The 15,380-nt window shown below is 39.6% G+C and overlaps 1 protein-coding gene across 2 annotated transcripts in view; it reads left to right on the top strand.

Annotated features, from left to right (window-relative positions):
* arap1 (ArfGAP with RhoGAP domain, ankyrin repeat and PH domain 1) overlaps positions 1–15,380 on the top strand; it is a 50,032-nt gene that overhangs the window by 20,418 nt on the left and 14,234 nt on the right. For both annotated transcript variants that reach the window (XM_023406620.2, XM_023406619.2), the window contains exons 6-20: positions 120–272; positions 601–670; positions 911–1,031; positions 1,198–1,382; positions 1,648–1,754; positions 2,751–2,950; positions 3,216–3,301; positions 3,820–4,002; positions 11,642–11,816; positions 12,361–12,495; positions 12,705–12,840; positions 13,080–13,182; positions 13,895–14,087; positions 14,255–14,300; positions 14,553–14,716. In XM_023406620.2, the coding sequence (XP_023262388.2) occupies positions 120–272; positions 601–670; positions 911–1,031; positions 1,198–1,382; positions 1,648–1,754; positions 2,751–2,950; positions 3,216–3,301; positions 3,820–4,002; positions 11,642–11,816; positions 12,361–12,495; positions 12,705–12,840; positions 13,080–13,182; positions 13,895–14,087; positions 14,255–14,300; positions 14,553–14,716 (2,057 nt within the window). The remainder of the gene's footprint in view (positions 1–119; positions 273–600; positions 671–910; positions 1,032–1,197; positions 1,383–1,647; positions 1,755–2,750; positions 2,951–3,215; positions 3,302–3,819; positions 4,003–11,641; positions 11,817–12,360; positions 12,496–12,704; positions 12,841–13,079; positions 13,183–13,894; positions 14,088–14,254; positions 14,301–14,552; positions 14,717–15,380) is intronic.

Below are 15,380 nucleotides of genomic sequence, written 5' to 3'. Positions count from 1 at the left end.
TAAATATTTTTTTAAAAAAAAAAAAAAAAAAAAAGCACTACTTTCATTTTGGTTGAGCACAATTAATCTGTGTGTGTGTGTGTGTGATGATATATGTGCTTATTTCTATGTATCCAAAGTCCGACCCTATGGCAGGATGTGGGCCTCAGCAACTTGCAAGGCAGTGTCTACCTGCCAAACACTGGCAGACTGGCTTCAGCCACTAAAGAGGACGGCTCTCAGCTCGCTGCAGTCATCAAAATGGGCTGGCTGGATAAGAATCCACCTCAGGGGTATGAATGGCAACACATAAACACACAAACTGAGGTTCTGCTAAAAGGGGGATCAAGTGCTAAATACATTTTGCGCAGAGCATAAAGCCTTCAATTAATAAGAACAATGGAAAAAAAATATGCTGACACATTCAAGTACTTACTAGTTGACTAATAGCTATTCCAGTAGTAGGCAAGTCAGTTTATTTATAGAGCACATTTAAAAGCAACAATTGTTTAGTGCTTTACAAAGAGATGGAAACAAGACATAAATAAGGATTATGTGTATATAAATATGTGCAAATGAATAAAATAATTATTACTTGTGTGTGTGTGTCCTCTTACATAGGGCTCTTTATTACCAGAGACGGTGGGTGAAGCTGGATGTTGACTACCTGAGATACTTTGACAATGAAAAGGTATGACCACACACATGCAGAAGAATTCATCACATTATAATATCGGTCACTCCTACATCCACTGATGATTTTAGACATGCTTTCCCTCTCAAACAGCAACCCACACACACACACACCTTAACTACATGCAGTCCCGTGCACATACACTATCAACCACACACACACACAATCTGAATGCTGCATGGTAGATATGGATCTGTTTAACAGAGTAGCTGTTGATGTGTGTGTGGTGTTTTGTAGGAGATATATTCCAAAGGAATCATATCAACAGCCTTCATCACTAATGTGACCAGTGTGGGAGAGCTCAAGTTTGACGTCGCCACAAACAATCGAACATTTATCTTCAGGGCTGAAAATGAAGGTCTGTCCTTTTTCTTTGGTCATCTGTGTATGTGATTACATTGTAATATGTCATATGCATATGTCTTATTTATGTGCAAATATACATCTATCAAGGTTTATATAAATTTGTGCATGTATTTTTACAAACCACATTTATTCATACATTTGATTGAACATCTATCCAGCTGAGAGGAACGACTGGGTGACTGTACTGCAGGATTGCACCAAGGGGCGCCATCGGCGCAGCACCATGAACCCTGCTTCACCTTTGACCCCGGACTATCAGGGCTATCTGGAGCTCAAAGGGTTACGCTCCAAACTTTATACTGTTGTCGTCTCAGATAAGGTCTTCCTCTACAAAAACATTGATGTAAGGAAATTAGCCTTGTGTACAAATCACATACTTCAAATAAATCTATTTTAGTGTAATGCTAATTTTTTTGTCTTTATTTTGAAAAATACTATACAGAAAAAATATGAGCAGTAATGATGAAAGTATAATGTACTTTTTTTTTTTTATTGTACAAATAATAATATACAATAATATTATACTTAGTGATTAAAATGCATCTGTTGATCCATAATGGAAGAAAAAACTATGTAAAATGATGTACCATTCTCCTTTTTTCTTCCAGGACTATCGTATTGGAGTTGGTATCACATCCATTGAGATGAATGTAGGAAATATTAAAGAAATGGATCGTCGTAGCTTTGATCTCACCACACCCTATCGCATATTCAGGTACTGTATGTACACACAAATGCAAAACACACACTTACACACTAACTCACTATACTCACTGTCATGTGTATACAGTAAACTCAAACTCTAAGCCTGGATGTATGTTGTTTACACAAACACTGATTATTTTTTTTCTCATCTCAGAAATGAGTTTATGTTTTTTCTCAAAAGGATTTTAAGTGCAAATATAGCCATTCTTCATTGCAAGTTGACGTCTGAGTTGGTCTTGGTGCTAGGATACTTGCGGGAAATGAGATCATGTTGTTTATACTGAGAACTCCCACCGGCCATCTATCCTCGGAGTCCTCAGCTGGACATCTTTTGAGAATGTGAAAAGCCCTTTGTACAAGGTTGTGTGTTTGTGTGTGAAGAAGAGTGAGGGCTATGTGTGTGCACAAGTGTATGTGTTGGTGTGGTGTGTGTGGTCTTTTGGCTGACAGTGCACAGCCTGCAGTGCAAGGGCTCAGCTTGACAGGATGGGGAAATCTGAAAAGGCGTTGTGTATTTGTATAGAGTTGGACTGTGTGTCAGTGTGTGTCTTGGTCTAAGTGTGCTTTGACTATATATGTGTCTCTCTGCATGTACATTTTTGTGTGTGGTGAATCAACATGAAATGTTTCTGGAGGGAGACAAAGATTGTGTGTTTTTATGTAGACAGTTTTATGACTCGAGTCATTTGAAGAGTGTGTGTATGTGTATTTTAAGGACAGAGAGAAGCAACATGTTGTTTAGCAGAAGAAAAGAGGAAGGATTCAGACACGAGAGTCTGCGTCAAGCCACAAATCTGTCTATGTGTGTATATGATTGTGTAGTTTCCAGTCTTAGACTCAAGAATATTTAGCAGAGGAAGGGTCACTTCTCAGAGGGCCCATTAGCAGAGGGATACACACATATACAGGACCAGCACAGGCTTTCTCATCTCTGTCACTTGGTATCTGGCTGTGACACTGTCATGTCGGCATTAACTCTCGGCCGTGTGTTTGTCTCTGTCCGCAGTTTTATAGCTGAGTCAGAGCAGCTAAGAGAGCAGTGGGTGGACGCCATGAGGAATGCCATAGGTGAGGCATTGTCCAATAGCGAGGTGGCGGACCGGATCTGGGCGGAGCCTAGCAACAGTAACTGTGCCGACTGTGGGGCTCCCAAGCCGGAATGGGCAGCCATCAACTTGTGCGTGGTGGTCTGCAAGCGATGTGCAGGTCGGTGTGCGCATCTATGTTTATACATTTTTAGATATGAATGTTTTCTGTTTTCTTTGACATTGTAATCAGCATGTTTGTTTATGTTTATTTATTTATCCTCTGCTTTGTGTTGCAGTGACAGTAGGTATGTAGGGATAGGGATGTAAGCCAAATGTCATTTAACTCTCATTAGAATAGTTGTGGACAACTTGTTGTAGAATTTCACATTAGTGTTACATGGTAAGGATGTAATTTGTCAAAGTGTGTGTGTGTGTGTTTTCAGGAGAGCACAGAGGACTGGGTCCTAGCATTTCAAAGGTTCGTAGTCTAAAGATGGACAGGAAAGTCTGGACAGAAGAGCTTATACAGGTACATGTACACACACACAAAATATATCTAAAGTTTTGAGACCTGCAAAAAATTACAACATGTTTCAATCAAATCTGTTGCCCTACAGGGATATGTGCTACTTATTTGTTACCAATGCATTTAGCTGCTTAATACCTGACAGAGCTACAGGTTCATTTGTACCTGTAGCTCTGTCAGAGCTACAGGTACCAGTTTATGAGGTACAGTTGTATAATATAATGCAGTTTAATGCAGTTATCCTGCAATGCCAAGCTTTTATTGATTCTGTGTCAGGGGTGATGATTAAACTCTGTGTTATTATCTGAGGCAGTAGTTAGAGGTGGTGTTTTAATGGGCTGTGTTATATTGATTTACACACATTAGTGTAGAGAATATTTACACCTTGGTCCAATATTATGTAATGTAAATAATAATACTGAAATTGTAAAGGCATAGCTAATAAAGTGCACAGTGTATAATGTCAGAACACATCATGCAGACCATGCGGAAATACTTATCCTAAACCCTCTGTGATGCAGGTGTTCCTGTTGCTAGGCAATGAGCGGGTAAACAGTTTCTGGGCAGCTAACATCCCGCCAAGTGAGGCTTTGACACCCTCTAGCTGCAGTGAAGAGAGACGGCGCTTCATCACCAACAAATACCGCCAGGGAAAATACAGAAAGTACCACCCTCTGTACGGAAACCAGAGAGAGCTCAACAATGTAAGTAGAAATTAGTTTTCATCATCTGTGTTACCTTGTGTTGAGATTTGAATCTACACATCTGAATTTCTGTGGCCACAGAAATTGAATAAGATCATATGGGATATTCCGTCAGAGGTAAGAGTTAGTCAACATATCTTGGGAAAGAAAGGCTTTAGTACACAGGAGGATTTAAAGGCATTTGAGATGGTTGGTTTAGCAATCCATTATGACTAAATTGTATTTTTAACTCATCTTCATTCATTTACTCACTTTTCTGACACCCATTGCAGCTGAATGTATTAGTGACGTTTCCCATTGCCCAACAACGCAGTGCCTCCCTTAAGAGCTGTGTGCGTATGTCTCATAAAGGGTCATAGGTTTAGTTGTGACTGGATTTTATGTAGACATGTATATATACACCATACTCTGTATATCTAACAGCTTCACTCCTCAGACTGTGACTAAGATTCCAAGAATAAATAGGTGACTATACATTCTGTGTATTTTAGTCCTTTCAGCGTTCACTCATGTACAGACCTGTTAGATAGATTGACTGACAGACAGACAGAGAAACAAAGCAGCTTTAGGCTGTGAAACCAGTTAAAAAGAACATAATACATAAGTTAGTCTCTTGGTGTAAATACACTTTTTAGAGCCTAATATGAGCTTGAAAGGCAGGCTCCTAGATTACAAAAGCTGGCTGAATCCCTGAGTAAGTCCAGTATGTAACAGTCTGCCAATGCAGTAAGCTTAATAACTGACATCAAAAGTCAAAGTAAACTAAACACAGACAGAATGATATTAATGCCGGTTTCAAATAAACTCCTGTGAATTCCTGGCTAAAACTTAAGTTTGGGGGGTTTTATATTGTTCCCTTGCTGTGCTCCACTGTGTGCGGTAAATGTCTTAGTGTTCAGACCCAGCTGGGTCACTCATTAGCTGCTTAACCCACTTACCACAAACAAAGTGGACTGTTCACAGACACACTGAGTGTGTGATTGAGTCACATTTAGCACCTGACTGTGGGTTCTATTTTTCCTCCTTAAAGCATTTCAGTGTGTGTGTATGTGTGATTGTGAGTCACTGTATGTGGGACACACACACACACTAATTCACACCGACCATTGCTTGTTTTGGTTAAAACTGGTCTTCATTCAACCTCCCTCAGTGATAGCAGATATCTCTTTTTCCTTTTACTACTTTTCCTCCATGTTGCTCTTTCATGGTATCTCTTGGGGATACCATCTTTTCGGCTTTTCTTTTGACTGCAGGATTTAATTTAAGACAATAATAATAATAATAGTAATAATAATGTTAATGATAATGATAATTACCCTGATAGCTGCTCCAGCTGTTTTTCTCTTTTCCTGGTCAAAACACTTGAAATTCTTCAGCTCTGCATTTCTCTTATTTCCTCTTGGGTGTGTCTTTAGAAAAAATATACTTTGCACTGTGTCAGTTATGCTGTTGTGTCAATTATACAACGTGACAAGGCATTGAAAGTAAGGCAGTGTGTGTGAGAGTATGAATGGAGAGGAAAACAGTAGATTGTGTGCCATATGAGCATAAGAGCACCTGTGGGCTACATTCAGGTTTGTTGATCTAGTCCTGGCTTTTTATCCCCACTTCTCTGTTTCCTTTCTTCTTTGTTTTTCCCTTTTTTTCTAAACGTGACATCATTACTCACTGCTTTAGCAGGAATGTGCTGTAACTCCGCCTCTCCTCCTCCTCCTGTCCTCCTCATTGTTTGGCTGGGACTGCCGAAGAAAGTTGATCTCTTCACTCCTGGCTCTTTCTTTTATTTGTAAGTGGCTAGTATTCCTTTTACTTTCTGTCAGCGCATCACAAACTAGGACTTTTTGCATTTGCAACTTATGTGTTTGTGTGTGTGTGTCTGAGTCAAATGACATTCAAACAGAGGAATGATTGAAAGGAACTGAAAACTATCAGGTAAGGTTGGGTATGAACTAAGCTATAGGACAGGGTACTGAAAGTATGATGTGTGTGCAAATGTATGTTCTTGTGGATTAGCTCTGTAAAGAAGGTGAGTCTCAGTGTGTGCTTAACTGGTGTTGTTTAGTGCAAGCACAGGAATGTGTGTCAGTGGACTTTGGCTCTCTGACAGTGTGTGATTTCAGTGTAGTTGAAAAAACCCATATTTAGATGTGTGTGTTTGGCACAGTTTTGTCTTGAGACTATGATGACTGCTGTACTGTAACTCTGTGTTAGTGAGTGCACATTAGAGTTATTGTGTCTGTATGTATGTTTTTCACTGGAGTGGGCTGAGATATGTTAAGATACATATTAATGTGTGAGTAGGCATGTTTGTGTGTGTGTGTGTGTGTGTGTGTGTGTGTGTGTGTGTGTGTTCTCTGCACTAAGTAGATGATAGGCTCACCTCTGTCAATGGACATCATTGTCTCTCTCCCTCTCTCACTCTATCCCCTCGTGCTTTGTTCCCCTCCTCTCTTTGCCTTTTGCTGTCTCTCTTTTCCCTTTCATTCATTAACTGGGTTTTATGTTCCCATGCACGAACATAGTGTTTATATTTTTATTAAAAATGTGTAAAAATGTTCAAACTCTTCTTTTGAGGACCTGAACTCTGTGTAGTATGTGTGTCACTAGTGTGTTAAGAATGAAGATGACAGCCAGTCATAAGCCTGTCTTTTGTCTTTCTCTATGGTGTATTACCATATTACACTGATATGTGAACCTTTTTTTCAGAGCCTTTTGGTTGACATATCAAAATGCTTGAAATGTTTTGTTGTTTGATGTGAGAGAGTGAAAAAAACAAAGAGCACTTGCTGGAGCATAAGAGATGTCTGACAGAGAAATGTTCTGAATGGCACTGAGTTATTTGACACAGGGAAGTGGTTAAGTTTGAGAGTATGTGTGCCAAGGGCCAGTTGATGTCTCATGTTACCATACATCATTGTTGCATTTGTTAAAACAAAGCTATGTGTTTCAACAATGTAAAGATTGTAAAGCTCATCCACTGTTATGATCCCACATTAGCTTATATATCTCTTTTTTTTTTGGCATGACAAGCAATAACAGTCTCCTAAGCGTGTTTGTTGTGTCTGTGTTGACTGCTGGTCACAATCAGTATGTTATTGGTTCTTATTATAGCAAACTGACATAGCTGACAGGCAGTAGTAAAAGCTCTTTATGGGCTTGTTTTTATGCTTTTAGAGTTTTGGAAAGTGCTTTCCATAGGAAAATCCATCTCTCTTACCCTTTCTTTCTGTCCATTCCCTGCTGCTGCTGATTCTTTTGTCTCATCTTTCTTCCCTTTTCCAGCTAAATCCAAACATTTCCTAATTCACACTGTACTATTCATTTGCACAGGGAGATCTGCTTGAGATGCGATCTGCTTTCTTGTTTATTTCCCAGTGCTTTTCTTTTCCCCCCTTTTTGTCTGTCTTTCTGTTTTTCCTCCATGTCCTATTTATTCTCCTCTCTTCCCCTCCCTCATGTGTCTGGATTTTCACCTCGGCCTTCTCCATCTCCCTCTCTCTGGAAACTGTCCCTGGTGATGTAATGATGGAACATATGTGGATAAGTGCTCTTAACCATCTGGATTATATATATATATATATATATATATATATATATATATATATATATATATATATATATATATATATATATATGCACATGTAAATGGGGGTGTAGTTTTGGAGGTTCAGTATATGCAAAAGTGGACAAAGCAGAATTGGCTGCATGTGTTCATGTCTGTGTGTCTGTACATAGGGGGTCTGAATGTATCATGTTGAGTTTGTAGCCAAGTATAATCATTCTCTGATTAATGTGCTTCACTGAAATGCTTTCATCTTACTATCACAATATTTTTCTTTCTCCTGTTGTCATCTCTTTCTTTTCCTCCAATTCCGTCCTATGGAACTGCTGAGGCCAGATGGAGGCCTGTGATTTTAGACACACCCAGATAAAATCTTTCTGTCTCTGTCTCTTTCCCTTTCTCCCTCTCTCTGGGGAAATTGGGTAAGATTCTTGAATTCCCTTCTCTTCTCTCTGTCTCTCTCTCTGTTATTACATTACTCCCAGTTTCATAGGCAGCAGATGTTGGAGGGCGTGAGGTCTTGAAACACTCAAACAACCTATTTCCTCATTGTACTTTGTTCTGATTGGTTCACTTCTCTTGGTCAGAGGGAACATGGAGACCTGTTGATACATTACACTACATTGGCCTACATACAGCATAGTTTTCACATGTATGGCCACATAGAATATTGTCCGGTTTCCTGGAACATACACATATGCAGTTATCAGTCATCACATTACATCCCACTGCATTGATCCATACTAGCTAGGTATCTGGACTACATTGTGTCTTTTGTCAAATTACAGTGTTTCATGATATGGCCTGGCTTGGAGCATGGTGGCTAATGTAGGACAATAGGTGCTGATCTGAAGTATTGACTTCTCTGGTTTGTAGCTTCAGCTTCAGCTACAGCTCAACATGGTCAGTTTCATGTGATGGTTAAAAGAAATATGTTGCATATGTCACAGCAGACTAAATGCTCAGTAAACATTAGTTTATTCTGATGTGTAAAAAATGAGTAATCGGTCCAGAACTGACAATGGGATTGGGTCAGCTGGGAAACACTTTGGGTTTAGGTACTGAGGAGTGAATTAAAGACGAACTGAAGCAATAGACTACAAGAAGAGAGGTTAGCAATGCAGGTAATTGTTTCCCAGGCAAAGGGGAAGAGAAGGTACAGAATCAAATTCAAGCTGAAAAAGGTAAAAAAGAGAAAAAAAAAAAAAAAGTCAATCAAACCACTCCAGGGATCCCAACTCTGTCTAGCACATGGTTTTGCATGGATCCAGTGACACTGTGCTTTTCCTACTGTTCTTTCACGCTGTTTTTCAGACTCTGAATGAAATCTTTTGAACTCTCTCACCTCTGTGATTCTGCCTTTCACTCTAGTTTGACTTGTTTCCCCCTCTGAGCCCTGATCACAGGTGTCTCTCATTTACCGCATCTACCAAACTTCCAAGGTTTTAAAAGGGAAAACTACAACCCCCTGCCCATTTTCCTTCCTTTCTGCTGCTTTCTGTTTAGTGTGATCAGATGTAATGAAACACAAAACAAGTATAGAGAGCGAAACAAAAAGACAGCAGGCCTCTTAAGATAAGGCAGATTTTCTTTCAGCTGTGTTGGTAAACACTGTCCAATATCTGATGTAAGTCTTTTTTAAGTGATGCAATTTATGAAGTGGAAAGTCGAAATCAAATCGCTCTTTAAAAATAGGGCAATTGTGTTTTGCGTTGCTATAAATATGATTTACTTTCTTTCTTAATTGTTGAAGTCTCTCGTGAATTTGACATGAAATTGATTACATCAAGTTAGGGTTCAGTATTTGTCTTCAAATCTTTACATCCCTTCTTCAGTTTGTTTCAACACAATACCTCCGCTTTTGATAGTTGACTGGTGTTTTAGCCATGAAATCTGTAAATTTGTACCTGAAAATAGCATCTGTATCGTTATGTAAACAAAAAGTAGCTGCCGAAAACTATAGCAGACCCCTGAAATAGCTAGAATGCAACTTGCAGCTCGAAATAATATTGATTACCAGGTCCTATATACCAGCTCTGTTGTGGCACTCATGGTCCATTTCACGAGGTTATTGAAGTCTTCACTATTGTTCATGTGGATGTGGATGTTTTCCACTGCAGATGGCTGACTACAGGTTTTTGTTCAGATGTCTTCTATAGTGTGTGAGACAGAGAGAAATGCATTTTGGCTCAGTGTCTTTTTTGTGTAGGGATGTGTCTTGTGCAATTTTAATCTTTGTTAATTGGTTTGTTTGTCAGTATGTGTGTGTAGTGGCTCAGTAGTGATTAAATAGAGGAGGGGTTCCGTCTGTATGTGTGACGGAGTGCTGTGGAATTTCTCAATCAGATCCAAAAGGGCTTATTGGTTTTAACAGAAGACAGACTTGTGTGTGTGTGTGTGTGTGTGTGTGTGTGTGTGTGTGTGTGTGTGTGTGTGTGTGTGTGTGTGTGTTGTTATGTGTGGTTATGTGTGTGTTTTGAGTTCCTCAGCTGTAAAAACACTGCATCCTCCTTTTCTCAGATGTAACATCTTTCCTGTCCAAACCCCCTTCCTCTTTTTTTTTTTTTAATTTAGGTTTACAGTACATGGACAAAGTAATTTCTTTAAGGTCAAATTATAATCTAAAGATCACAACTCTGAAGTTTTATCCTTTAGGATTGTTTTCTGGTTCATAAAATCTGTATCTTTATTCTCCATCTTGTTGAAAAACTTCTCTCCAAATGATGTTTGATAATCCAGTTGTATGAACTAAAAGCAGAAGTATTATGTTCTGAGTGTGAGAAGATTGTCTTCTTCTGATGTTTTGACATTAGCGTGTTTGTTTTAGACTCAACAAATGACTGTTTTTCTTTCTGTTTTGCCAAAGATTTAAATTTCCCACCAAAGTTGTGTGAATTTTCATCTTAACTGTTGTTTTTGCTCACATGGCCTCATGTTGCACATTCAAACGTTGTGATTACTATTCACTGGGATGTAATAAAATGTTGGAAATTCCGCAATGGTCTCTTCAGTAAAATAGAGAATGAAAACAATTAATTTAAAACTGCATTGCCGCTGAATTACACAACAGTTGTGTAACTTTAAACAAACTGATAACCAAGTAATCTTACTATTATTCTTAGATCAGTGTTTGTTTTAACAGTGATCCACTAAAATAAAGCCAAAGGTTTGTTGTGTTGTTAGATTTCTCATAATAATAATAGCTTCCACAGGTCCTGCAAATTCCCAAATAACTACTTGAGTTTTTCTAATTTATAATAGAGAAGACACTGCATTAGTCTCTACTTGGATATGGCATGGTGTTGTTGACAAGTGCTGGCCCAAGTTGAGCAATGGTTCTGGATTATGAGAGGACCTTCTGCATGTTTTAAAGCCTGCCTACACAGACACACCACACATACACACATTGCCATGTCTGTTTGGCTTGTTATTCACTTTGTTTTTACTTTGTTTGACTCAATTTTACATGGACCTCAGCTGTTTCCTTCGAAACAATAAGCTGACAAAATCTCATGACATGATTAAAGCCTGATCAGCAGCTGAAGGACTGAAGTCATCAGTTCATTATCAGTTGTGTGTCATCGTAACACATTTTGTAATCTCTTCTATTTTTCTCACTGTAACTGGATTCCTGCCTTGCACACTCTCTTTGTCCTCTGTCCTATATCCACTTGATGCATTCTTTCTTTCCTGCCTTCTGTCTTCTTTTAGTGTCTCACTTTATCATATCTCACTTCCTCATCACCATTTTCTTCCTGACTCTAATTGTATTGCAGTAGTATTACAAATGCCATAAACATAATAGTCCCATAAGTTTTGGATCTATTTTATATTACCAGAATAGTATGGTTTATTGTGTTTGACCAGTTCAGTTCATGTTGGTATAGACTGTATGTGGTTGTACATGTGCTGTAATTACCTGGTTCTCATCTTAGCTTGCTGCTGTGTCTGGAACACAGTTACATGTCTATTTCCACAGCACACAAACACATCATTGTCTCGCTATTTTTGCACATGCACATTTACTCTTTTGTTTCTTTATGTTTTGATTTTTTCTTCCTCTCCCCTTCTTCCTAGGCTCTGTGTATAAATGTGCAGTGCAGTGATGTGCTGGAGACATTAAGTCTGATCTTCTGCGGTGCAGATGTGAATTGTTCAACTGGTATGGCAAGTTGGCCTTCCCCCCTCTCCCTGGCCAACGCACACTCACAACTCTTACAGGCTGAGTTAATTAGCCATAATCTCAACACAGGTACAGTATAATTGCACGCACAGAGTCGCATGAAAGCATCTGGGTTTTTAATTACCCTGACATAAGGGTTGACTAGGGTTTTCATGAAATTGTTTATCAATGATGTGTGACAGACGGCAACAAGTTTATATCATATATCATAGATTGTGAGTTATTTGTTTAAGTCAAACTAAGGATGAAAATGGCTCAGCCCCATGTACATTTGAAATGATAGTTTGCAAATGATATTCACTTTATATGTACTATATGCCTGATTGTGTCTACTGTATATTGTTTAGCTATGTGACAATAATACAATTGAATGCACATTCCTTACATTTTCTTTGACGTGTTGCTATTGTGCAATTTACATTTGCTTTCCAGTAATGATGACTTTTCTAAATGTTACATAACCAAACACACATTCCTGTCATACCCAGGAATGTTTTGGGTGTTGTCCACTTAACTTTACCAGATGTACTATTTCATACTCCCAGTAGATGAAACCCTATATGATAGGTTTTGTAAAATAAGGTGTTTTATTTTTTGGTTTGTTTTCCTGCAGAGCTGCCACGATCAGAGATTGGCGGGGCCATGGAGGCGGTACATTACTCAGCACCACCTTGCGTGTCTCACAATGGCTTCCTGTTCAAAACTGCATCCATGGCTCGGGCTATCACTGAGCGCAAGGCCAGAGAGGGTATGCACAGACACTGTGCAACACTAACACATCTTTTACATATACTCAGTCACAGCTGAGCTGTTCTAAACAAATTTATGTATTACTTTAAAATAACCACACTGTAAAAGTCTCATCAGCTTTAGTAGGAAGAATTTTCTTATGTCCTGCAATGTTAGAAAGACAATGCTGTAATATTATGCTTGGTAAATCTTTGTTTTTCCATGTAGAGTTCAGTCGTCGCTGGTGCACCCTGAATGATGGCACTTTCAGCTACTATGAGAGTGACAAGAACTCAAACCCTAACGGAGCTCTGAAAGCTTCAGAGATAGTCTGTCTGGCTGTCGACACACCTGAAAAACATGGGTACACATACACACACTCATTCACTGATTCACCCACTGTCTGTCTGAAATACAGGATCTATTAAAAAAATGAATTAATACATGGCTAAAAAACAAATATCCATGTTATTCTTGAGACTAGGCTGTCCTAGGGAAATATACCGCATGTGTGGATGTGTAAACATCACAAAATGACTCCTTTCGCCCCTTTTCCCTCCTGTTTTTAAATTGCCCTCTTCCTTGTAATCTCTCTTTCTATAGGTACGAAAATACCTTTGAACTCTACTCTGAGTCAGAGCGTCTCTATCTGTTTGGCACTGATGATCCAGACAGCCACAAAGAATGGGTCAAGTCTATTGCCAAGGTAACTACCAAATACACACTGGGGTCTAGAACCAAAAAGTTTTGCAGTTCCTGCTATGCTCAACTGGGAACTGCCGTCCTGTGGTCAGGAGAGGAGTAGCTAATGCTGACCTGTTTCCTGCGTTACTTGTTTTCCTTCAGAACAGCACTCGATGAGATAATTTTCTGCTGCATGATGGTGTGAAATGAAGCAAGAATTATTTTGACCTTCTGCGTTCATCTGCAGTTTATGCAGCATGCTAAAAATAGATGCAGTAAAGTGTTTTTACTCAAAATTCTGTCATTATTGTTTAAAAAAAAAAAAAAAAAAAAAAAAACTGGAGTTTTGCACAAGATATCATCCACGATATGGATGATGCTGGGTAGCCTCTGTCCAGGACTAGCTGAATCAAGTCAAAGTGAAGCTTTGGGAAGTCTGCATTGGCTGTTTTGACCAAGATGGTAGATGAACAGCACATCCATGGCTCCTGCATGTGTAGCCACAAAGACAATATATAACCTGACCCAAACATGAATTTATTTCATTTACTGACTGCCAGTGAATTGTTGTACATGAGCTTTGTGCAGAACCTTTCTTCTTAGGATTTAATTAGTATTGGTTATTGAGGAGGGTTTCACTAATACACAAGAGAATGGTTAAATCATCATCAAAAGAGACGATTAATAATGTGAAATGCACTACAAAAGCTACAGTGTCCCCCTTTTATTTGCAGAGCTTTATCCCAGCCTCTGCAGAGCCTTTACTGAGGCTGGGTTTTGAAAGGATTGGGCGGCTGAAGTGTAAAGATGGCTTGAACCTACAAACATCCAAGGTTGGTTGGTTTGCTCTGGTGGGCTCCACACTTCACGCCTACCTGGAGGACAACAAGGGGGAGGAGATCCACCTCCGCAAACTGAATGAACTCTGTGAGTGAACACAAATGCATGGATACAACACAAACAGCACTTTTACTGCATGCATCCTGTAATCTGTACACATACTGTATATGAAATACAGCAATCTGAACCACAGTCATTTTCTGAAAGCATGGCTCTCTGGAATAATGTGAGTACAATGTGTTTGTGTTTTACAGCCATCCAACAAGACAATGAGGTGCTGGTTCTGGTGGAGAGAGGCAGGTGAGAAGAAAGAATCATTTCAGATTTCTAGTTATATTTCTAATGTTTAAGGGAAAAATAGATGTGTCACTCTGTGTTTAACTTCACAACCTCTCCTACAGTTTAAAGCTACTTCAAATAGCATGATAATCCCAATTGTATAACATTTAGTCTTAATTGTAAAACTCTGTCTCAGGTGTCTATTCTCCACTTGTTGACTGTTATTGTCTCTCTTTAACTCTTCCCCCTCTGCCTCCCTCTCTCTTTTCTCAGAACGCTGTACATAGAGGGAGAGAGGAAGCTGGATTTCGCCGGCTGGTGTGGGGCCATCCAGACGGCAGCAGGGAGTGGGGGAGACACACTGAGCCAGCAGCAGCTCACAGAGACAGACATACCTGTCATCGTTCACAGCTGCATCGGCTACATCACTCAGTGCGGTGAGCGCCATGCAGAGGTGTACACAGAGCGGGACACAAAGAGCCACAGCATTTACTCCATCTCACACTGTGTCGACATACACAGGCACACACACATTTGTCATGAGGTCATGCTCTATATCTCTGGCTTGCACACATACCTGCACTCACATCATAGAAGTAGCTTTAAACTCTCTACATTGCTGTATTAAATTCTGGCCTTTCTTCCAATTACTGTGTGTGCACACTTGGCACTTTCTGTCTGTGTGTCCTCATGTGACTATAATAGCAGGAGTTCTGGCTCTGAGTTAGACCAACGGACTGCAAGTCAACAAAACAACTCTGTTCCACCTCCATTTCTCCCCTCGCTCCCTCCGTGGTGCTTTTGTATTCTCCTCTTAATCCCTGACTCTTCATTCCTCGTCTTCCACCCACCCTCCACCAGCTGATCTGCCGTTTTCACTCTGACTAGTTTTCTTTCTCCTTTCTGTCAACCCCTGTGTTCTCCCTTTGATCCTTCCCCTCCATTTACTGTATGCTCTTGTGTTGCCATGTATGCACAAGGGTGTATAGGAGCTGTGTGTGTGTCCATGTGTGTGGGAGTCCTCATTATGATGATATCCTCTACTTTCCCATTGGGAATGTTAATCTCTCTGGTCAGCTTTCCAGGAAATCGGGGCAGAAC

Source organism: Seriola lalandi, unplaced genomic scaffold (genome assembly GCF_002814215.2).
Source record: "Seriola lalandi dorsalis isolate HSWRI2012SDOR001 ecotype SW California unplaced genomic scaffold, Sedor1 jcf7180002054313, whole genome shotgun sequence".
Classification (NCBI taxonomy): domain Eukaryota; kingdom Metazoa; phylum Chordata; class Actinopteri; order Carangiformes; family Carangidae; genus Seriola; species Seriola lalandi.
This window is presented reverse-complemented; position numbering and strand designations above follow the sequence as displayed.